The sequence below is a fragment of the Octopus bimaculoides genome, chromosome 8, assembly GCF_046866305.1.
Source record: "Octopus bimaculoides isolate indiv1 chromosome 8, ASM4686630v1, whole genome shotgun sequence".
Taxonomy (NCBI): Eukaryota; Metazoa; Mollusca; class Cephalopoda; order Octopoda; family Octopodidae; genus Octopus; species Octopus bimaculoides.
The window spans coordinates 32,202,499-32,229,222 of NC_142935.1; the positions used below are offsets into that span (position 1 = coordinate 32,202,499).

The 26,724-nt window shown below is 36.3% G+C and overlaps 1 protein-coding gene across 3 annotated transcripts in view; it reads right to left on the minus strand.

Annotated features, from left to right (window-relative positions):
- The window catches only part of LOC106881283 (uncharacterized), a 36,566-nt gene extending 10,879 nt beyond the window's left edge, over positions 1-25,687 (minus strand). Inside the window, exons 1-4 of one of the 3 annotated variants that reach the window (XM_014931614.3) lie at positions 23,673-25,687; positions 4,123-4,365; positions 3,201-3,437; positions 413-451 (exon numbers count right to left, since the gene is read on the minus strand). In XM_014931614.3, the coding sequence (XP_014787100.1) occupies positions 413-451; positions 3,201-3,437; positions 4,123-4,330 (484 nt within the window). In that variant the 5' untranslated portion in view covers positions 4,331-4,365; positions 23,673-25,687. The remainder of the gene's footprint in view (positions 1-412; positions 452-3,200; positions 3,438-4,122; positions 4,366-23,672) is intronic. The other 2 variants (XM_089356325.1, XM_089356326.1) reach the window with 2 other exon arrangements.
- Between the last annotated feature and the right edge of the window lie 1,037 nt (positions 25,688-26,724).

The window sequence follows — 26,724 nt, forward strand, 5'->3', positions numbered from 1 at the left end:
AAGCGAAAAAATTAAACGTCTTATTGAATCTGATAATATTTTTATAACGAATCATACCGTTCCTATTAAGGGGGCCAAACATCAACAATGTGTTGAAGTATTGAAACAAAAGGATCTAAACCCTTTTAATCCAATCTCTTGTTGCCACATAAAATCAACTTTTTAGCGAGAAGATAACCCAATTTTTTAATGGCAATTTCTTAATGGGGGTGAGATAACCAAAAAGTACCCAAACTTGCTGGGGAAAAATGCTATTAGGTTTACAATAATTAATTATTTGTATTTCATTAAGTTGACAGTTTTACTAAACCTATTATAATGATTTAGTTATTATGAAAATGAAACACAAATGCAGTTTTATTCTTGTTAGAAAAGTTAAAATTGGGGTTAGTGGGTTAGAGTTGTTACCTACCTTGCGTTGTGGATTGCAGTGAAGAAGTGGAATGGTCACCTGTAAAGAAATTTGAAGTAATTGTTACAAATGAACTGGTGGTGCTATTCTCTACAGATGTAGTTTTTTTATGGAAACTTTCAAGAGAAATGCCAGGTTTTCCAAAAAAAAAAAAAAAAAAAGCCGGGTAAATAGAAATGCAGTGTATTTGAGAAGGTGAATACAATACAAAGAGAACATTAAGCATTAAGAATAACAATAACAAAATACTGGGTTCTAATTTTGGCACAAGGCCAGCAGTTTTGAGGGAGGGTAAGATGGTGAGCTGGCAGAATTGTTAGCACACCGGGTGAAATGCTTAGTAGCATTTCATCTGCTGCTACGTTCTGAGTTCAAATTCTGTTGAGGTCGACTTTGCCTTTCATCCTTTTTTCAGGGTCGATGAAATAAATACCAGTTATGCATTAGGGTCGATATAATCAACTAACACCCTTTCCCCTAAATTTTCAAGGCCTTCTGCCCAGACTAGAAATAACTAATTTTAAGGGAGGTTGTAAGTCGATTACATCAACTCCAGTACTCAACTGGTACTTATTTTACTGACCCTGAAAGGATGAAAAGCAAAATGGACCTTAGTGGAATTTGAACTCAGAACATAGAGATAGATGAATTGCCACTAAGCATTTCACCAAGCATGCTAACGATTTTGCCAGCTCGCTGCCGTATTTTATTTTATTGACCCCAAAAGGATGAAAGTCAAGGTAGATCGTGGAAGAATTTGAACTCTAAACGTAAAGATGGAGAAAATACCACTGAGCACTTTGCCTAGCATACTAACAGTTCTGCCAACAAGAACAAAATTTTGAAATGATAACTTGGATATATTTAATTAGTCTTGATATTTTGTGTTAAAAACTCCTTTTCATTCATTCTTCTCTCTTGCCAGCTTGTGATGGAGTCATAGAGATGGTGTCACTGTGATATATTGCATAGGGGGCAGAAATATTGCCCTTTTCTGTTGATACAAATTCCATTAAATGCATTTGACTTCTTTATCAGATACTCTTTAATCGTGACATTATTTCACTCAGCATGTTTACACACACACACACACACACACACGCACGCACGCACACACACACACACACGCGCGCACACACACACACACACACGCACGCACACACACACACATACACACACACACACACACACACACACTATAAAAGGCGGTGTGTTCCATACAGTAGCTTCACTTCATAGATATAGAAGGGCAATTACTTTATGCACGAGGTGGCTACTTTAAGGACATGTGGCATTCTGGCACAGCCATTTTGGCACCCACATATTTGGTGTTGCTGATTTGAGGTTGACCTATTTGCTGACATCAGACGTTTTAATATCTTTCTCTCTCTCCCTCTTTCACCGTCTCCCTTCCACCTTTACTCTCTCTCTCTATTTCTTTCTCTTAGTATTTGTGTGTGTGTGTGCCTCCAGTACTAAAAGGTACTGTTGCCCAAACTAGTTGAATGTCCAGTCAGCTGCACCCATTCAACTCACTCTGATATCTTGTAGTCAAAGGTATGTGACATCTAAGCAAGATGGGCAGACAGTTTCCTAGCACACAACACAGTCCAAACTATTACTATACCACTGCATAGATCTACATTATCAAAACTGACTCACGACCAGATTTCCATGTATGTTATCCTGATACAAATAGAATAATCAATGCAATTATTTTTTTAAAATCAGCATATCTAAGGATTTTGTTCAATGTAAACACATTGTTTTAATTCCTATTGATTGCAATGTCTTATTTATTTTACATCAAATCTAGTGTTTTACTCTAAGGTAACATCTGGATGTAAAATATAACTAAACAACAGTATGACAGTTTGTTAAGACAGGAATATTGACGAACCAAGCAAATAAAGGAAGCTCTATTATAGTATTATTATAGTTATAATATATGTTTAGTTATGATTAGTGACACTGAAGAGATCAAAAAATGAGGCTAATTTAACGTGCTAATGAATTTAATGAATTAAGTATTATAACATTGATATGATACTTATTGTATACCTACTTTTGCACCCATCTATATATAAATATATATATATATATATATATATATATATATATATATATATATATATATATATATATATATATATATATATATTCTTTTACTCTTTTACCTGTTTCAGCCATTTGACTGCGGCCATGCTAGAGCACCACCTTTAGTCAAACAAATCGACCTCCAGGACTTATTCTTTGAAAGCCTGATACTTATTCGATCAGCCTCTTTTGCCTGCTGAATCGCAAAGTTATGGGGATGTAAACACCCCAACACCGGTTGTCAAGCAATGGTGGGGTGACAAACACAGACATGCACACAAACACACACACAAACATATATGCATACGACAGGTTTCTTTCAGCTTCCGTCTACCAAATCCACTCACAAGTCTTTGGTTGACCCATGGCTATAGTAGAAGACACTTGCCCAAGGTACCACACAGTAGGACTGAACCCAGAACCATGTGCTTGGGAAGCAAACTTCTTACCACACAGTCACATCTGTCATATATATATACATATATATGACAGGCATCCTTCCTGTTTCTCAAATCTTCTCACAAGGCTCTGGTCAGCCTAGGGGTGCAGTAGAAGACAGTTGCCCAAGGTGCCTGGCAGTGGGACTGATCATGAAACCACATGGTTGGTCAATGAGCTTCTTAACCACACAGCCACACCTGCACTTAACCATGCTTGCACCTTATATAAGTGTAAATGAATGAATAAATACCTCTACTACTTGTTGACCAACTGATTCCAGATGCAGTTGTGGAAGAATCCGAAGTTGATTCAGTGGTCTGACTTTGGTTTTCAGGTAAACTTCCTGTGGTTGTGGTGTTATTTCTCATAGTTTTTACTGTTTCACTACCATCAGATGGAATTGGTTTACAGGCATCTTCAGATACACAATGAATCAGAGTGCACCTATAATTATCAGTGGCATTATGAATGGCCAATGAGCAGTTACCTAAAAATATAGAACAAAAAATTTGGTTAATGAACAACTGAATAAATACCGTAAGAGTTGTTTAACAAATTCTATATTTAATGACACATATATGCCATAATAAAGAAAGCTGCTTATTATTATTTAGAAATGATAATTTTTCTATAAAAAAATTATTAAATTCTAGACTGTCTTGAAATTCTTAAAAATTCCAATTTTAATATATTATTTTCAAAATGTGGTTTTCAAATCTCTTTATTATAGAAGGTTCCATCTATGTGATTCCATCAAAAAACTATTTTTCATTCACTACAAGATAGCATTTTTTAACATCATACTTCCTTCTCTCACTCTTCCCATCTTTTTTTATCACCTCTGTTTCAATAAGTATTTCTCTTTCTCTGTCTGAATAACTCTCATTATCTTAGCCTCACTTTCTTTCCTTGCAAAACACACACACACACACACACACACACACACACACACACACACATTAAAATGTATGTATGTATGTATGCACACATATACACAATATACATGCATATATATATTGTGCGCATATGTGAATATTCTAATGATTTTCTTCGCATATCATACTTATGTAGTAGACAAAGTATAGAATGTGACCCCCCCATCCAAAAAACCCGCCAAAAAAGAAAAGAAACCAATAGAATAAAACATGCACATCAATAAAATATCTACTTACTTTGATTACAACATTGAAGTATGCAATTTGAAAGAGCATCTGGTGGGGCTGTGGTGAATGTAGCAAGAATGTGAAGTTCTTTGTTTAAATATTTGTCAATATCAACCGTACTGTTGTGTAGAATTTCAGTCTGACATGTTTGCAGCCCAGATGCTGGTATGATGCAAGTTGAAACAGCTGTTAGCACTGACAGAATTGACAGCAGCATGCTGGAACTTTGACAGTAACTAATGTTAACAGGACCTATTAAAATAAGAATGAAATGATATATTAGTTTTAGATAAGCTAATTTTACAACAGATGTAAGATAACACATATTAAACACGTAGAAAGTTATAGGCACAACCATAGCTTTGTGGTTAGGAAGTTCATTTTGCAAATATGTAATTCTAGGATTGAGACCATTGTGTGACACCTGAAGCAGATGATTTTTTTGACCAAATTCATCTGAGTAATATCTGGTACTCAGTAACTGAGTGGTGGTTATCTGTATTTCAAGTGCACCAAGCTTGACTGTCTGTTATGGCATGGTTTTTATGGCTAAATCCCCTTCCTAATAGTGATTACTTTACAAACTGGACTGGGTGCTTTTTACGAGACACCAGCAATGACATGGCACCAACACTGACATAGAACCAACACTGATGTGGCACATACATATACTCACTCACATATCTATTTTTCTATTTGGCACATAAAACAACAGCTTCAGTCATGTGCATTGCAATATCTATTCATAAATTATTTAGTGTTTAAATCAAGGTATAAACAAACGAAATGAAGTCACATGAATTTGAGGTTGAATAAAAGCCATTTGAGATTTAGTTAACATCATTGTATTTACTTTTCATTTCTATCACATCAAATCTATGACTGTTCCTCCCACACCAGAAACACAAACCATGACCCCCCCCCCCCACCTAGTTACCACTAAAATGTGTGTCCTTTCCTCATTTAAGGTGGTTGGGAGTGATTTTGATGGTGATTTGACTGCTATTTCTAACAACATGATACTCTGAGTAACAATCTCATTAAGACTTCCCCATTGTCACATTAACTCTTTTGGTAGCAACCGATCTGAGACTGCCATGTTTCTATGATATGAAACAATTCATTTTAAAGAATTCATGTTCAAACTGAAATCTTCATTCATAATTTTAGGTTAGAACCATTTTTACAACACTGAAAGCAATTTTAGTGCGATATTCATCCAGAGACAATATCTGTAAGTAAATGAGTGGAAATTGAACCAGTGTGTGTGTTAATTAATAAGGTATTAAAACAGAATGACTCTCTCCTGGCACAACAAAATATGCTTCAACACATGAATTCATGTAAAGAATCTTGCAAACCAAATACAAAAACGAAATGAAACCTCAATATTCTTCAGAAAACTTAAAACAGCTTTCGTAGTAAATTCATAAAGTGCTGCATAAAACCCTCCTCCATCTACCAAATTCACTCGCATGGCATTGGTTGTCTGAAGGATAGATGACACTTGTGCAAGGTGCTGTTCATTATGATTGAACCTCAAGCCATGTGGTTGCAAAGTGAACTTCTTAACCACACAGCCATGCCTGCAATTATGAAGAATTTACTGTAAAACCTTTGTTATTATTAAGTTTGGGTAAAGGTGGCGATCTGGCACAATGGTTAGCACACCGAGTAAAATGCTTAGTGGCATTTCATCCATCTTTATGTTCTGAGTTCAAATTCCACCAAGGTGGACATTACCTTTCATCCTCTTGGGGTCGATGAAATAAGTACCAGTGAAACACTGGATGTAATTGACTGGCCCCTAGCCACCAAAATTCAAGGCCTTGTGCCTACAGTAGAAAGGATTATTAAGCTTGGCTTTGAAACATAAATTAACACAAAATTTTGATGGGATATTTTAATTTAGATCATTTTAGAATAAGGAAATTCGCATCATAGAACCAAGGACAATATCAGATGTATTGGATTCAGAAAGATTGACTTAGGCACAGGTGTGGCTGTGTGGTAAGAAGCTTGCTTCTCAACCACATGCTTCTGGGTTCAATCCCACTGTGTGGCACCTTGGGCAAGTGTCTTCTACTATAGTCTCGGGGCGACCAAAGCCTGGTGAGTGGATTTGGTAGATGGAAACAGGAAGAAGCCTGTCATATATATTTATATGTACATATTTGTGTGTCTGTGATCGTCCCACTCCCATTGCTTGACATTGCTTGACACACCGTTGCTGGTGTGTTTATGTACCCGTAACTTAGCAGTTCTGCAAAAGAGACCGATAGAATAAGTACTAGGCTGACAAAGACTGAAACAAGATAAAAGAATTAAAAGGAGACAAAAGAATGGCTTTGAGAGATCATTTCCTGAAGTCAGTTGGGAAAATAATCGATTGATAATAATTGATTGATGATCCATGTGATAAGGGAAAATGAAACTCTCAATTCAACCTATTGTCATGTTTGCATATGCACTAAATAAATGCTGATTGATCTGTCTCATCAATAATTGTACAAGCTGTTTCTATCTTGCCTGACAAATATGTATTTACTATATTTATTTAACTGTCTCGCTTCATTCCTCATCAGTGTCCATGAAAAGACAGGAAGAAATCGTTCAAATTTAAACCCACATTGTCTTAAGTGTAGAACAACAGATTTAATGATTATCAGCGAATTAGTATTTATTAAGGAAAACAATACAATCAAAAGTAGTGAGGCAATGATATTGAAAGATAAAACAACAAAGAAAAATAATTCAAAAATAAAATGAAAGCGTTAATAACAAGCTGCTGATGTATTAGAGAACCAAGTTTCATCTAAGCGCCATTGAATTTATGTATGTATATATATATATATATATATATATATATATATATATATATATATATATATATATAATAATATTAGGGACAAAATCCAAAATTACAAGTAAAAACGCAATTAAAATCAATTAATAAAAAATTAAAATTAAATTGAGCTTTATAGATAAAATATATATAAAATATATAGTTTTAGGGAAAATAACCAAGTTTTAAGAACTCATCGATGAAAATCCACTATCACATATAGAAAAATTAACAATTAAAAGCACAATAAATGAGTATAATATAAAGCAAAGTAAATATCATAAGATCAATATAATATAATATAATAATAATAATAATAATATTATATTTATCTTATGATATTTACTTTGCTTTATATTATACTCATTTATTGTGCTTTTAATTGTTAATTTTTCTATATGTGATAGTGGATTTTCATCAATGAGTTCTTGAAACTTGGTTATTTTCCCTAAAACTATATATATATATATATATATATATATATATATATATATATAACCCCACACAAACACGAACACACACACACTCAAATAACCACCTGTTGACCTTCTACCTACACTGTCTATAGCGTCCACTAACCAGTCCTGCTACTAATTTCTTCCACTACGTCATACACACACACACACACACAAACACACTAACAGATAAACCACCAAACCATGCACACACACACACACACATACATACGCACACACACGTTCTGTTATCACACACACACTCGCAGACTTCCGCACACGCACAGATATTCATCTCCCTTTTTCACTCTCCTGTCTTAGAAAGAACTTTTCCCCCACCACCTCCTCTTCCGGTCTTTTCATAATGTAACCTCGTGGGCATCGGTACCATTTTCCTCTTTCTCGGTTCTTCCATTCTCCGAACTTTCCATCTTTCTGACGAAGGGCTACGCCCGAAACATCATATACTCTCTCTTTCCTTTCCTGAGCGTCCAATAATACTATCCATATCACGTCCTCACTTTGTTGTTTTTTTGTTATTGTTTTTTTGAACTATATATATATATATATATATATATACATACATAAATGTATAAATATATGTGTGTGTATGCATGTATATTTGTGTCTGTGTTTGTTCTCCCAGGCCAGCATGACCACAGTCCACTGAATGAAACAAAATAAAAAGTAGGGCAAATGTAGAGAGATAGAGAGTAACTTATACATTAGTAATCTTTTCTACTCTAGGCACAAGGCCCGAAATTTTTGGGGAAGGGGCCAGTTGATTAGATCGACCCCAGTACGCAACTGGTACTTTATTTATCGACCCAGAAAGAATGAAAGGCAAAGTTGACCTTGGTGGAATTTGAACTCAGAACGTAAAGACAGACAAAATACCAGTAAGCATTTCGCCCAGCATGCTAACGTTTCTGCCAGCTTGCTGCTACTTATACACTAGATTTTTATCTTGACATTGTTTATTAAACAATACTATAAAACAAACAGCAAATTGTAATCATGTTTCCACTCCCCTTCCAACTCCTCACCTCACTTCCTTTACTTTATGATGTCAACACAAAAATAATCTCTAAACAAAGTCTCTAGAATATTTGCAAATAAATTGAATGTTGAAATTTTAATTAGATGAGTTCAGAGAAAAGACGAAATAAAAAAAGAAAAAACCTCTCCTAATTAAGTTTGCTGGTATTCGATAAAAGTTAATTGAGTTGAAAAGCAGTGTATGTCAACAACAAGACCTTGTTATCTCTTGCTGTCTGACTAGATAAGAACATGTTGGGGAAAATAGCTGCAGTTAACTGTAAACCATAATCCCCCGCCTTCTTTCTCATGATATCAGTGAAGAAGAAACTAAGATGGGATGTGGCCTAGTGGTTAGGATGCTGCACTCACTATTGTAAGATTGTGGTTTCAATTCCTGAACCATGTGGTGCATTGTGATCTTGAGTAAAACCATTTCATTTCACATTGCTCCAGTTCACTCATCCGAAAATGAGTGACCCTGTAACAGACTGGCATCCTGTTCAGAGGGGTCGTTGCGACCTTGATCATTCATACACCACGGAACACAGGGAAGTGGCCCTATGAGTCCTAGGACTTGTGACGGTACTTTTACAGAAGAACTTAATCTAAACTAATCTACAAAAGCAATTATCAAAGCAATAAGTTACTTTTCCTCCTGCTCAATCAAAAGGGTTTTCCATTTTCTTTTTTGTACTATGATTTACATGACAACCTCACTAATGCTGGTGCCATGTAAAAAGCACCCAGTACACACTGTAAAGTGGTTGGCATAAGAAAGGGCATTCAGCCACAAAAAACTATGCAAAAGCTGACATTCAAGATTAATCCAGCCCTGCAGCTCACCAGATCCTGTTGAACTGTTCACCCTAAACCAGCTTGGAAAATGGATGCATAAAAAGCTTAGCTAAGTGTGGTAACATTTAAATATGAAACAACCAAGTTATTAATTTGCATATCTGATTCTAAGAGACAACCCTATTACTCTTTTGACTCTTTTTACTCTTTTACTTGTTTCAGTCATTCGATTGTGGCCATGCTGGAGCACCACCTTTTAGTTGAACAAATCGACCGCAGGATTTATTCTTTGTAAGCCTAGTACTTATTCTTTTGGTCTCCTTTGCTGAACCACTAAGTTACAGGGACATAAATATAGCAACATTGGTTGTCAACCGACAGTGGTGGGGACAAACACAGACACACAACCATATACTTACATATGTATGTATGTATTTATATATATATGTATATATATATATATATATATATATAAGACAGGCTTCTTTCAGTTTCTACCAAATCCACTCACCAGGCTTTGGTTGGCGTGAGGCTATAGTAGAAGACATTTGCCTAAGGTGCCATGCAGTGGGACTGAACACAGAATCATGTGATTGGGAAGCAAGCTTCTTACCACACATCCAAGCCTGTGCCTATTATGTGATTTAATCACATTTTCTTTCTTATGGGACATATTTCTTCACTGTTATATATTTCTTTATCACAGCTTTATAACCATTTCATTATGGTTGTATTAAGGCTTTATTGCTTTTTTATATCCTCTTCTATCACAGTTTTATTATCAATTTTATCACTGATTTATATCTGTTATAAAACTGTCATATATCTCTTTCATTAGCACTACCTTATATCCCTGGATCATTGTTATATGTAGCTATTTTATTATAGTTTTATATCCATGTCATCACTGCTGTGCATCCACGTTATCACAGTCTTATATCAACGTTTTTTCACCAGTAATTGTCTTTCTGGTAACCACCACCAGATCCTAACAGACATACAGAAACTGAAAGGACAAGGGCCAATAAAACAACATGTAAAGCTACCATGCTGCAAACATAGTTTAATCCACATATAATCTCTATAGGTCATAGTTGCTGAAACGACTACATAATTGCCAGGGGTGCCTTGCTGAACAGCAACAGAACAAAAACAATTGATCAACACTGTTACAATTACTTCTTCTGTCTGGATTAAAAGAATAGCCTTTTGTTTATTTACAATTACTCTCTAGCTTCATTAGTGATTATTTTCCTGATGACAGAAATAAAACTAATAAAACTAATTAAACTAATTAAACCTTCACCTTTACATATCATGACAACACCTTTCAACTCTCAGTGGATTAAAAGTTCAGTTCTAATGGTATCACAGGTATAGAAGTGTGAAAAAGAAATTTGCTTTGCAGTCACATATCACAAGGACTTAGGTTCAATCTCATTGCATGGTACCTTGGGCAAGTATCATCACTATTGCCACAGGTTGACCAATACCTTGTGAGTGGAATTTATAGACAGAAACTATAGGAAGCCCATCGTGTATGTGTGTGTAGTCAGCCCTTGTCCTGCAATAAAGACCTGATATTTTTTCCCGTAAGCATGTAAATTAACCCCAATTCATTATACTTAATTTATTAAAATTATCTCCTTTTCCTTATGAGATTTGCTAATAATTGCCATTTGGATTTTTCATTTTTGTTTTCCACTCAAAAGGAAAAAAAAAAAAATTAGGAATCTATTGTATACAGAATCGAATATCCCACCTGTTAACTGGATGTGTATGCCAGTGCATGTGATTGCCTTTTGTCTCTGTATATTGGCCTAAGGTGTAAAGATCAGGTGATAAACTATAAAACAAGTACCCTTCAAATGGAAAACTTATGTTCATATTGACTCATTACTCATTTACATAGAAACTCCTTAGGTCCACTCAACATGGTCATTGGAAATGTAGCAAACCAGTGGCTGGCCAGTTAGATAGCTATAACCAATCACACTACTGTTCACTAAATTTTGATATGGGAAAAAAAAAAATGAATAAAATAGACTCTCTCTCTCTCTCTCTCTCTCTCTCCCTCTCTCTGTGATGTAACTATGTATCTTCTCTACAGCAAAACACCTTTTTATCTCTATCATAGTTTAACCTCTCATCACCTGGTACATAGCTGCATCCCTCAATACCATTTCTATTCTCAGCTGAGGGTTCTTTGCAAGTTACTTGGTAACATTGCTGGTGCTGGCACCATGTATAAAAGCACTCAGTACACCTTGTAAAGTGGTTGGCATTAGAAAGGGCATCCAGCCATAGAGACCATGCAAAAGGGGACAGTAGAGAATGGTGCAGTCTTTTGGCTTGCTCATTCCGGTCAAATCGTCCAACCCATGCAAGCATAGAAAATGATGATGATGATGATGACAATGAAGGTCATTTTGAAATTCAGAGCTCTGGATAACAACGACAACTTAGACACAAATAAATAATATTTATGACAAGATGTCAAATATGCAAGAAATCTACAAAGAAGTTTTATGTCAACATTGAATTTGACAATCAATTATAACTGCTATTAGGTTGTTGTTAAAGGTTGGCTCTAGTCTCCAGATGAAAGGAATGCCCCACAAATCAATGCCTTCTAAGTGAATTTGGTTGACAGAAACTAGCATATATATATATATATATATATATATATATATATATATATATATATATATATATATACTTTATTTATCATATATGTATGTATGTCTATAACTATATTTATATATATATATATGTATATAACATATATATGTGTATATATATATATATATGTATATAACAATATATATATATATATATATATATATATATATATGTATATAACAATATATATATATATATATATATATATATATATATATATATATATACACACATACATACATATGTATATATGTATATAACAATCTCTCTCTCTGTATATATAATAAACCAACACCTGTTGTTATCAAGCAGTTGGGGAGGACAACGCACACACACACACATAATGGAGTGGCTTGTTTGTGTTCACGTAACTTAGTAGTTCGGCAAAGGCTACGGATAGATTAAGTACCAGATGCAAAAAAATAAGTAATGGCGTTGAGCTTTTTTCTTTTCTTCGTTTTACTAAAACCTTTCTGTATTTCTCAAGCGTTTGGGAAATACAGAATAAATTAAAATATTTCACGAACGAACGGGGAGAAGTAACTACACAATACGAAAGTAAATGTTTAAATGTCAGAAATAGGAGAAATACAGAAGAAACAATGAACTATCTTACTGAAACATGAGAAACGATGAAAGTTTACGTAAGATGGGAGTTTACAGAAAACTCCATATTAATCTATAAGTTAATATAATAACACAAAAGGGCAGCGAGCTGGCAGAGTGGTTAGCACGCCGAGCGAAATGCTTAGCGGTATTTCGTCAGCCGTTACGTTCTGAGTTCAAATTTCGCTGAGGTCAACTTTGCCTTTCATCCTTTCGGGATCTATTAGATAAGTATCAGTTACGCACTGGGATCGATGTAATCGACTTAATCCCGCTGTCTGTCCTTGTTTATCCCCTGTACGTTTAACCCTCTGTGGGCAATAAATAAATATAACACAGATATCATTAATCGATGGATTGGCAAAATCGTTAGAGTAGCGGATAAAATTACTTTTGATATTTAATGACGTCAGTTTTCATACCTGTCTTCATAAACTGTCAAAATCGATTTTCTCTTTTGGATATTTTGAGTAGATAAAATAAGCAGCAGTCACATAGCAGGGATCGATATAATCGATTATACTTCACCTCAGTCCACAGGATTTGTGTTGTGCCTATGTTAGAAACTCGCCAAGCTTAACTTTGCCTTTTATTCCTTCATGGATCGATGAAAAAAAGTACCAGTTAAATATTGAGGAGGATGGTATCGACTCTTTCCCTCCTCTTAAAATTGCTGGCCTTTTTTCCTAAATAAGAAATCATTATTTGGGTGGCAGCAGAATCGTTAAGTTTTGCAATATTTCTTCCGGCTTATTATTTTTATATCTTTTATTTGTTTCAGCCATGCTGGGGCACTGCCTTTGAATCAACCATTAAAAAATTATATTAAACAACCTCTATGGCTGAGTCAGAAGAAGAAAGGCAGCAAGTAGGTAGAATCGTTAGAACGTCGGACAACTTGCCTAGTGGCATTTCTTCTGGATCTGTACGTTCTGAGTTCGAATACCGCCAAAGTGAACTTTGCCTTTCATTCCTTCGAAAGAATATAGTAAAAGTCAGGTAGTGGAGTCGACTTGTAATCTACCCTCACAACTGCTGGTCTTGAATCCTGTCACGGACTGGTGCTACGATCAGGGGCAATGTTGTGATCTCAGTTACTTATATTCGCCACCACGCGCCTTCACACAAAGGCGCGTGGCATAGTGGTTAGGGTATTCGTCTCACGATGGTAAGGTCGTGAGTTCAATTCGCGATGACGCGTTGTGTCTTTGAGTAAGACCCTTTATTTCATGGTGCTCCAGTTCACTCAGCTGGCAAAAATGAGTAGTACCTGTATTTCAAACGGCTGGCTTTGTCACATTCTGTGTCACGCTGAATCTCCTCGAGAACTACGTTAAGAGTCGCGTGTCTGTGGTGTACTCAGTCACTTGCACATTAATTTTATGAGCGTTGTAACCGACGGAGTGCCAGTAGTTTTAGATATTCGCCACCGTGGAAACCAGTTAACAGATCTCATGAGTCTCTGGGCTCGAGGGAAAAAGCTAGTGGACGAAGGCACGTTTGTTTTTTGAATTTCATAGCCTTCGAGACTGGTGGGAGGAAAAGAAAGGAGATATGCATAAACAGGGGACTTGGACTGAATGCTTACAACAGAGGAAATTCAGATAAGGATATACAAAGTAAGAGACGGAGGTGTTAACTATGGTGACAGATTAAGGATTAATAATATAATTGTTTAAATTAAAATATTTCGTTTTTGTGTATGGTTTGCAAGATTCTTCATGTGAACTCCTGAGTAGAAAAATTTTACCTATACTAAACACATGCACTGGTTCTATTTCACTTCTTTATGATTCATTTGCTAATTGGTTAACTATTTAGCCAATTAACAAATCGATTGTTTGATTAATCATTCTGTCAATCAATCGTTTAGAGTGGCTTGTCAAAGTTCTTTCATGGGCATTTGAGACCATTTTGTAACTGATTAGATTTTAGAGCATTTTATCATTCACATTTCTGTCTGTTGCAATGTGAAAGAAGCACAATTTAAGCAAACCAAAGGAAGAGCAAACATTAAGAAAAAAAAATCGAAGCTTTTTATCTCAGAAGGGCGGTCCAACTAAAGGTTAAGATTAATTTATAAATAAATAAATAAATATAAATACGTGACAAAATAGAGTCCAGATATTGATCTTTCGTGATCACAAATATTCTTTAAAGGAAAATCAGCATTATTAATCTCACATGGTGTGGGATGGGCAGTTTTGAGGCTCATGTCTTTTCAAAGGTTAATTACTCATAAAACAACCAAACAAATAAAAATCGAACCCAAGATCAATAAGTAGTTTGCTGTGATTTTAATATCTATTCTATAATGTTTCCTAAAGTATTTTACCGACAATTAACATAAAATAATTGGATACAGTAAACATCAATACTATACTACATGTCTTAAACACATTTGTACACTCATAAACGCACACATAAGTACATACAAACATACATATTACATGCATACATAATACATACATGTGTATGTGCATACATATTGGTGGAACATTTCCATAAAAAAACCTTACAAAGTGCAAGTATAATAGGCCGGATATAGTTGTTTGGGACAGACAAAGTTATTATCGCCAAAGACTCTGGGGAAAGCTATGGAGTTCATAGAAAATACCAAAGTAATAGGAGAAAAAAATAATAGAAAATTGCATGAACAAAATTTGGAAGAAGTTCTGAACAGATCATGAAGGGATTTCCCTGACTTCGTCAAAGTGATAGAACCAGAAGCTATCAAATAACATAGTTGAGAAGAAGGAAAACAAAACTACAATTTGTGTGGAAGTTGTGGTTAATAAAAGAATCTCTCAGCTGAAGAAGTGCTGGAGTTAATATTGTAATTTTTGGAAAATAATCATGATTAAAGACGGTTTAGCCATGACGATCTCGCCATGACTATCCAAGACACTGTGTTGTCTGTTGTACTGTACGTAATTTGAAATAGATTTAGCTATTATTTCTAGCTTGTCGAATAACTACATAGTGACCCCTTTATTGGCTTCTGTCGAAATACTTAAATTTCTATGTCGTGTAATATCTCTAAAACAGGTAATATTTTCTATTTTCTTTCTATTTATGCTTTTTCTCAAATAATTATATTTTTTTATGATTATCTCCTCTCAATACTATCACAATAGAATTTCTCTAGAGATTTGTTGATCTTATAATTTCATTGTTATCTGACAAACACTAACTGTGGAAGTTCAGCAGTTTTGCTCTTGCAGTAACGCCTTAATAGGAGACGACTATTATTGTTCACTATCCGGAAAGCTTATCCACGCATGCGCAGGGACTAGTTCCGGAAGGAACACAGGAAGAGTCTCATGCGCATGCGTGGTCATCAATATTCAAGTTTCGCGCCCTTATTCACTCTCTTTCTCGGCCGGCCGGCCATGAGCTCAGACGTACAAGCAGCCTGTCTCCAACATTCCAACTCTGGAGACAGCTCTTTCCAACATTCCAACTCTGGAGCTAGACAAATAACCACTCAACATCATTGACAGCGTCTCAGCAACCAAAGGGCGAAGTGCTGCCTATTTCCTCTGTAAATAAATATTGTTGTGTTGATGGTTCAGAATCTGCGTTCCGTTGTTTCTTCTAGAAATTTAATGTACGGAAGCGGTGTACACCTAATGGTGTATAACCACTTTCCTATACTCTAAGAAACTGTTTCTACTCTCTCATTACGACTAGACTCTGTGGTGTTGATTTCTTTTTGTTCACACAACAAGTCTTATAATATTTTGTGTCTACTCCATTGACAAAGACCAACCGTTGAAGGTCAACAGTGTCGCTATAATAAACTATTTCCACTCTCTCATAACGACCTGATTCTGTGACACTGGCTTTGTTTTTGTGCACACGGCAAATCTTATAAATGTACGACGATGTAGATCAGCGATTTCCATGGGATATAATCGGAACTGATGACGAAGACAAAATGTTATAGTTTTGAAAGAATTAATAAAATATAAAACATTCATAAGTATTCCACCGTTTCTTAACTTAATACGCAAATGTTTACACATTCATAAATATGGTATAAAATTAGAAACAGCATAACGGTTTGAACAGATCATTTGTTATGTTAATTCCTTTGACTCCACGCAGAGAACCCGGCACCAACAAACGCTCTCCATCTGTTTTGCTCTTTGCAATAGATTGCAGTTGTCAGCAGGCATAGCCGCCAACCATTGTGCTTCAGCTTCTGTGGTCCTCCTCCATGCTAATTTTGGTTAGCCATGCTTTCGTCTCCCCTGGGGTATCCATCGGAGGGATTGCTTTCAAATACTGAACACAGGTTTCTGTACAATGTGTCCCAATCTCAACCCCATTTCATCCGCTTGGTCTGAGTTCCAATAGGTTGCTGGTTAGTCTGTTTCTACAGGATTTTGTTGGTGAATCTGCTTTGCTATCTCACCCGCGGGGTGTTCAAATGACATTCATTCGCAAACGTTCGACGCTTGTTGATGGAGAACTAAGTAATTCGCTGTTTCACACGTGCACAACAAAACCGTCTTCACGACCTTGTTAAAGATCCTGTGTTTTGTGATTGTTGACAAGGTCTGTAATCTCCAAATGAGTTAAAAGTACTCCTGTTTTTGGAGTGCTCAGTCACTTGCATATTAATTTCATGAGCAGGCTGTTCTGTTGATCGGATCAATGGGAACCCTTGTCGTCGTAACCAACGGATTGACTGCTTTCATATGCTTAGTTTTCTATCAGTAGAAAGTGGTTGGACGTTTGTGAGTTTGCTTATTTTATATTACAAGTACTCTTTTGGCGTGTGATTTACAAGGGAGATTACTTTGGGTTACTTTTTAGTTCACTTTTCAATTTTGCGTTTTTTACAATAAACCAGGAGGCAGTTGCATTTTTACAAGGAACTTGCATTAAATTCACATCATTTCCAAAGAAAAAGAAAGGTGTCACTTTGCCGTGTGATCTACGATTTAAAGGAAAATTACTTTAGGTTACTTGTGTTGGTGCTACATTCCGTGTGATCTACATGAGCAAATTTACTTTGGTGGGTGATCTATGTGCTGATTTTTAATTATTATATGGTTTTCTTGTTATTAGAATAGTAAGAATTTCGAAAAAATACATTTACAATGCTAAGTATGTACAAAATAATTGATAACGACCTTGCTAAGAAACGTGGAAGAGTCGACATTTCGAGCCTACGCTCTTCTAAAGAAAAGAAGGAAAGAAACAAATGGAGAGAGGGGCAAAAGTGGAGAGGAGAATAAATCTGACTGGATTAACGGTTCCACATGTGCAACCATCCTTGCCAACGACCAACAACGCAACGATAGTCTTCAGCAAACACACAGATATGCAAACTCACGATTTAAAAATATGTCGTTGATATTTATTGATTTAAGAAAATTGGTTACGGTAGTAAAAGAGAGTAAACCAACGACGTAAATATACAAATAATCGTTTCTAATATAAATGCAAGGCCACAAATGTCAGAGCCAGGTTTATGTGATTATATCGATCCAGTACTTTATTTTATCGATCCCACTGCAGAATGATAAAGAGCAACATTAACCGCGGTGGGAGAAGTTTGAACTCAGAACGTAATGAAGAGGAATGAACAAAGACTGTTAAGCGTTTTGCGTGACGCTTTAACGTTTGTGAACATTTTGTAATCCGGACAGACGATTCTTTCTGAAGATGTTTGTGGTGTTTATACGTTTTCTTTTATTTGTTTCATGTGGGAGCCATGTGGGAGCACCGCCTTTAGTCGAACAGGACTTATTCTTTGTAACCCTAGTACTTAATGCTCGCTGTTAATGCCTGAGCACATTACATAAAATTGCTATTGGGTTATGTGACGTGGCGTGACCGTTGTTATAACTGGGATGTTGCTAATTGTTCTGTAAGGCGGCAAGCTGGCGGAATCATTAGCACATTGAACACAATGACTAGCGGCATTTCTTCTATATATATATATATATATATATATATATATATAGAGAGAGAGAGAGAGAGAGAGAGTTTTGTTGATAGGGATGATGATGTTGTGGGTGTTATCCAGATACTTCATCGTCAGCAATCGCCATGAGGCGACTATAACAACACGAAGGTTAAAGAGAGGTGTAACACTCTTTATACAAGGCGCAATCAGCTGCGATTAAATCTCTTTCATTTCTTTCCTCCCATCGTTTAGAATGGAAATGACTATTTAGATTAGACCAAACAAGAGTAATGAAAGTTAATTATGAATCAAAAGAGAGAAAGAAGCAGAAGCAAATACGAAGTTTGTACTCTTGCGATTGCTGTCGAGTTCGCAAACAGAATCTGAAGTGCAAGGAATATGTGACACATTTAAACGAGTTTCATTAAAACGTACACAAGAAGTATTGAGAATAATAGAAACTTTGTTAGTTACGAAGCAGGAATTAAAAAAACAAAACAAAAACAAAAGCTTTCTCTCAGTTGATGTGTGTCGAATGAGAACGTAATTTATTCGTTTACAAAACTATCAAATGAAATAAGTTATCAATGCATTTTAAAATATTGCGTGATTGTAAAGATTTTAGATAGCGTGAAAATCAAACATGGTGAAGTATCAGAAATATTTACGAATTAGAATAAGAACTCGCTGTTTCTTTAGATAAGGCATGCCTAATGAATGTACCAGTGAGTCTTTATATGTTTATGCGTGCGTGTGTGTCTTGTGTGTGTATTAATGTTTGTTTTTATGGTCAGTTATAACAAAAACAATTTTACAATAAATTGAAGAATGAGTCAATACTTTTTGTAGAGTACATATTTATCGTTCTTTTACAAGAATTATGCTGACAGTGACTTCGAAGTTTCAACCTGTTTAGCCTTCATTGGATTGTCCGATGAAAGATAAGCAGGCCGAAACTTCGAACAGTATTCTTATAGAGAATAATACGGATATGTGTGTCAGTGTGCGTGTGCGTGTATATATATATACAAATCATTTGTCTTAACATCCCTATTGTATTCCTGTGAAACTTAGACCTGTTATGAAAGGCATTTTAAAATGTTAGAAAAATTCCACCAAAAATGCCTTCGTCATATTTTAAGAATTAAATGGAATTCTTTTACTCCAAACACAGATATCCTTGCATCTGCAGGCATCCCCTCAATTAAAGCCATGATTTTGAGGAACCAATTGAGATGGTGTGGCCATATTGTTCGAATGGCAGATGAACTCATGCCGAAACAGCTGTTTTATGGTGAGCTTGCAGAGGGGAAACGTTATCGGCATAAACCTAAAAAAAGGTTTAAGGATGGCATAAGGACTGCTATGAAGTCAATTGGAATGGCTCCAAAAGATATAGAAGTCCTCGCTTCAGATCGAGTTGGATGGCGAACAAGGGTGTGGAGTGGAGTGAAAGCATTTGAAGAGGCCAGGATAATGCAAGCAGGGCTCAAGAGACATTTAAGGAAAAATGTAAAGACTGAGAAGGTGAATGACAAGGACCTTTTTGTGTGCACAGTCTGTGACAGACCTTGGCTGGCCTCAAATCTCACCTGCGAACCCATGGAAAACAAACCTCATCCAGCTATTCTGATTATATGTCTGTGCACACGTTTGAATGTGGTGTGTGCCAGAGGGTTTGCAAATCCAATGGGGGTCTTAAAAGACATGTTAGGATCCACAATGAGCAGAACTTGCTTGCAGGTATTGGTAGTGCAAATCAGAGGTGCAATCTGTGTGGGTGTTTTTTCAAAACACTGTCTGGTTTAAAAAGCCACATCAGACGCCATGAAAGGGCTAAGGTGTAGGTGCAGGAGGTGGTCAAACTCTGTTTAAGGAGTAGACAACCACCATAAATATATATATATATATATATATATATATATATATATATATATATATGTTGGGTTGAGTCCCACCGTGTGGCACCTCAGGCAGGTGCCTTCTGCTATAGCTTCGGGCCGACCAAAGCCTTGTGAGTAGGTTTGGTAAATGAAAACTGAAAGAAGCCCGACGTGTAGCCGAAATTGCAAAGATAATCTGAAACTCGACTGAGGAAAAAAAACTCCAAATGACACATCCTTGTTTTCTTTGTATCGTCTGTCTAGATGTTTTGCGTTCTTGTCCCAGTTTTGTATTTTCTATATATACATATATACATATATGTTCGTGTGTTTGTCCCCACCATCACCGACGCTGGTGTGTTTATGTCCATGTTCAAACAAAGAGACCGATAGAATAAGTTCAAGGTTTACAAAGAATAAGTTCTGGGGTTGATTTGTTCGACTAAAAGCGGTGCTCCAGCATGGGCGCGGTCAAATGACTGAAACAAATAAAGGAGTAAAAGAGTATATATATATATAATTCCGCCTAATGACGTAATGTGGTAGGTGCGTCCGATAAGTGCTTGATTTTGTTTATCACTAAAAAGTCCGTCTAGAATTGCAACGAAAACAAAAACAAAAGTGGTGTTGTAGTTGTCGAGCAATGAATGGCTATAAGTGGTTCATCATTGAGCAGGTAGATATACGAAGGGATGCTGAAAAGTTCCTGGCTTTGGGTAGAAGAAAATACAGGAAGATCAGTTAATTATGATTTTATACAAAATATTCCCTCTCAAATTCACACTCTCATTGCAGCAGTCCTTCAGTTTTTCTAAGCCCTGTAAAAGGATCTGAAAGGCTGGGCTTCAGAGCAGGTCTTTTGCGATACCCGTAAGGCCAGGAACTTTGTAACACACTCTCGTATATTAGAAAGAAAGAATAAACAAGTATATGGTACCACTTTAGAGCGTGTAATTAATACAAACATAATCGCAAGGTTGTTAGAGTAAATAAGGAGTTGAGAAATAATGCATATACAAGGTGCAATGGGTCTACTGTCGCCATTTTATATTTTTAATTTCGTGCATGCACGTTTGTTTTTGATTTTGTTGACTACATAGTATGGTAGGGTCAGTTGTGCACCGTCTGTGAGAAAATAGCACCATGATACAATTCACTCTGCCAGAAATTTGGAAGCGACATGCTGTACTACTTGCCATTCGCGCCGGAAGTTCCAATACAAACAGATGGTGAGCACACAGAACAACCGTTTGCTTGTCCTGATTCCAAAACATGTACCGAGAGTGATAAAATCAATTATCCAGTCAACATCATGGTGTTTGGAGTGATCACTAATGATGGCGACGTTATGCGTTCATTTATCTTCCCACACGGGCTAAGACTCAACACGGAGACCTACATCAAATGCCTGGAGGAGGTAGTGCTGCCTTAGGTCAAGGGAGTGGCTGCTGGAAGACATTGTGCACTTATTCTATCGGTATCTTTTGGCGAACCGCTATATTATGGGGACGTAAACACACTAAGATAGGTTCTCAAGCGATAGTGGACACACACACACACACACACACACACACACACACACACACATATATATATATATATATACATACGATGGGCCTCTTTCAGCTTCCGTCTACCAAATCCACTCAGAAGGCTTTGGTCAGCCCGAGGCTATAGTGGAAGATACTTGCCCAAAGTGCAACGCAGGAGCACTGAACCCGGAACCATGCCATGTGGCTGGGAAGCAAACTTCTTACCACACAGCCACTTTCTGCACCTGACATTTTTCAAATACAATTCTTCATAAAATTTAATCATGAAAATATACTGAGATTTTTTAAAAAACTGAACGAAAGGGTTCTACAGGAAAAAAAAAAAAAAGAAAATTTGGTTGAGATCCACTGATCTACAGCATACACAGAGTATCGAGATCAATATCGAGCCCCTCTATCCATGCCCACCCCGACAACTACCCAGTGTGCCCATTCTTTAAGACGGCATCCATAAAATATTAGAATGAGTACTGCGACTTTTTGGAAATCGTATAAAAGGTTAGATGGAGGGGCGTGGCTTAGTGGTTAGGGTGTCAGCATCATGATCGTAAGAGTGTGGTTTCGATTCCTGGACCGAGCGACGCGTTGTGTTCTTGAGTAATACACTTCATTTCACGTTGCTCCAGTCCACTCAGCTGGCAAAAAATGAGTAACGCTGCGATGGACTGGCATCCCATCTAGCTGGGGAACATATACGCCATTGAAACCGGGAAACCGGGCCCATGAGCCTGGCTAGGGTTTAAAAGGGCGCATTTATTTTATTTTTTATAAAAGGTAAGGCGACGAAAAGAATTTAGAATCCACATTTACAACTGGTCTTCTTAGCTGTGTATACAGGCATAAGCAACAGTTAGCTGTCTGCAGTCTCATATCAACAGAAACAACAGCCTTCTACACTCACTTTTCGGATCTTTTTTAAAACGGGGGCCACATTTTTCAAGTTTGAAACTCTTTCGGTACCAAAAACACTACGTAAAACATTAATGAAAAATGTGGCCCCCGTTTTAAGAAAGATCACAGTTTTCTAATACATGATCATGGTATATTTTTATGGATATCATTTAAGAAGGTTGGTGTGTGTGTGTGTGTGGAGGGGAACTTTGCCATCTTGGTTATGCATACCAGTAGCCCCCTTTGAGTTTCTCTCTCTATTTTTTTTTTGTGTGTGATGAGAAAACGTGTCGGGATGGCCAAAGCTGAAACGCCTTTGATTATACGTCTGTTTGCTTGAATTGGATTCCCTTGTGGGAAAATGTGGGAGTGCCAAAGAACTATTAATTCCACAACCACCACCACTCCTCCTCCTCCTCCTACTACTACTACTTCCGTAACTACACGTGCCAACGTGAGAATTAAGCCGTTTGACCTGCTTTATTTGACAGTAATTAAATCTACATTAAATAATCTTCTACCGTGTTACGAAGAGGATATTGAATAACTTAGTCTTAGATGTACTATGTAAAAAACATTTAAAAAAAACGTGATGGTCACGGCTGGAATGCTTTAGCTCACAGGTCTGTTACTGAGGACCAGTTTCCTGAACGCACTTTTGCTTAAAAGTGACAAGTTTCTTTGACTACAAACTTAGAAATATAACAGACCGAAAGACAGGCAAAAAGATAGATAGATAGATAGATAGATGGGTGTCTAGACAGATACATAAAAGAGAAAGATAGAGAGAAAGAGAAAGAGAAGAGAGAGAAATTAGAAGAGATACATATATATATATATTTATGTGCATGTACGCGCGCGCGTATATAAAATTTGCAAACTCACCTAAATTGAAGATCCAAAACTCATCTTTCAGTTTTTAATACCAATTAATATTTGTAAACAACCGATAAATTAAATCTTTTCCAAAATAATTCTTCCCCTTAGTGTTGGTTAGTTTATGAGATATTTATGTAAACACGAGATAAAAATCACAATTGTTTAGAAGCGATATAAATAAAACACATAAAGACGGCGCTAATTATGGTAAATTCCTTGCTTCCACGTACAACACACAGAACAGCGATTAAAGAATTATAAGATTTGAGAAATTCGTCTCTATCTTTCTTTATCTTTTCTTTCTTTTTCAACTGTCCCCTTCGAGTTGATTCGTTTATCTTATTACTGGGGTACTTGTTTTTAACCGCTAGAGACTTCTTATAATAGTAGTAATAGCATTTAATATGGTCAGAGTCGGAAGTGGTAGTAATAGCAGCAGTAGTAGTAGTAGTAATAGCAGCAGTAGTAGTAGTAGTGTTTGTTTTTGTTGTTACTGTATATGTTAGTTTTTAAAGTTTGGTGCAATTATTCCTTTTGTGTTCGGCTATATGTCATATCTTTCTTTACTTCCTTCTTTTAGTTTGGAGTGATAAGTAATATCATAATTAGAAATGTTACATAATTTAAATACAAATCAACTATAAGCACTCACACTGTAAACACTTCCCAACTACAGAAAGCTTTTCTTATTTAAATCTGAAGTGCAGAAGTTGAAGTATCAGCGATGAGGCATACACTTCTATATACTTTAGATATATATACAAGTCTATTCATATATACGTATTTGTGACTAAAATAAATTTCTAAAAATCAATATTGATGACGAAATCGTGTACGGAATGTAACATTGAGATACAGATTAAATATGCGACGGCAAAAGTTTGCATACTAAAACAACGTTTGTCGATATATTGCCGCTAATAAATTTGTAAATTGTTGTTTAATTATTCGGGATATGAATACCGGTAAAAGTTTTGTTGTTTCTCGTTAGCAACAGGAAAGCTGATTATAGTTGCAAACGAATGGATACGTGGCAAATGTTAGAGATATAAAAAAACAAACAAAAAGCGAAAGTATTGTCCTGTGCAGTCGCTTTGACTGCTAGCAGTAATAAGTAGGCAGGGGATAGCTAGTGTATGGAGGCCTGAACGAATCATAATACGTGAGTTTTAGATGCAGGTTTACAAGGGTCCCTTTGTGAAAGTTCTGATATTCCTCGCATACTTTTATGTAATACCATTTCGTATGGAGTCTCGTACGAAAGATAAACAGCAACGTTTTATAAACTACGCTTATGTATTTCATTTGCAAGATTCTTGATGTGAAATCATGCGTTGAAACAGATATCGTTATGCTTCGAGATTTTTCTTTTTTCTTTCCTTCTTTTTTATTTGCTTCAGCCACTTGACTGCGGCCATACTGGAGCACCGCCTTTAGTCGAACAGGACTTATTCTTTGTAAGCCTAGTACTTATTCTATCGGTCTCTTAAGCCGAAAACACACCAACATCAGTCGTCAAGCGATAGTGGGAGAGAAACACAGACAAACATATACATACATGTATACATACTTGTAATTCAACATTGCCATCTGCCGGGGCTGAAGAAATCCCAACTGACATAATTAGTGCTTTTTTAGCCATCTACACGAGTTAATTTATCAGGACATATAACGCAGTCCTAGGCGTCATAAACACATCCAAGTTAGGTTGAATGTGCTTATATATATATATATAAATGTGTGTGTGTGTGTGTGTGTGTGAGAATGGACTTAGAATCATATGGTTGGGAAACAAGCTTCTTACCATACAGTCATTCCAGCACCTTCAAGACATTTTCTAAGCATTACCCACTATTCTTGTCTCCAAGGTTGTATTTTGTTCGACTATTCGTCCTCCTCCACCGTCCTAAATCATACGGTGTGTTGTTTCGCTTGTTTTGTTTTGTTTGCTCTTGTCCCTAATTCTCCGCGACGAAAAATTTTTTTTAGCAGGCACCGCCAATTGGAAAGTACTCAATCTTATCGTTAAAGGTGTGAAACTGAATATCATCAATTGGTCGATAACTGATGAAAAATTACGGATCTTCTGTTTGTCACCCCTTCGTTTTTACATCCAGTATACATTACATCGTTTGTTTATACATTTTTCATATATATATATATATATATATATATATATATATATATATATATATATATATATATAATAATACAAAGAATATATATACATGTATACACACATATATGTACATACTTACATCTACATGTGTATATACATGCATATCAGGGTACAGGACGTTAGAACAATAAACTACAGACAACGGAACGAACACATAGGAAAACGGAAAGCCCCTTGGAATATCCCTTCATCAGCTGTCTCTATTCTATCTAGACGTTTCGAAGACCAGACAGGACGTACTCTAGAATAGTCTCTTCCTGAGTAGTGGATCAACCAACTACACAGAGGATTCCAAGGTGGCAAACACAAACCAAGACAGGAAAAAATGGACAGTGAAAACAACATTCAAAAGCCGTACGGCCAAACGCAAATCTGAGGTAGAACGCTAGTAGTTCGTCTTGCCTTCACAGCGGCTGGAGTGAAAAGAAAGCTGACCACAGGTCACACGAGAGCAGAGAGGATGGTGGAGGGAGGAAATGGAACAAGGAGGAAGGGACAGAAGCAGTGAAGTAGAGGCCAGGACAGAAGGGTAGATAGGAAGATAGAGGAAGACAGATAGATAAATAGATAGAGAGGATGGTGGAGGGAGGAAGTGGAACAAGGAGGAAGGGACAGAAGGGTATAGCAGTGAAGTAGAGGCCAGGACAGAGGTATAGATAGAAAGATGGAGGAAGACAGATAGATAAATAGATAGAAAGATAGATAGATAGATAGATAGACAGATAGATAGATAGATAGATAGTAAGATAGTCACGTCAGAATAATAGTAGACTTACTTGTAAAATAGGACGTGTGCGTTCAATAATGTAATAATACAAATAATATATATACATGTATACACACATATATGTACATACTTACATCTACATGTGTATATAC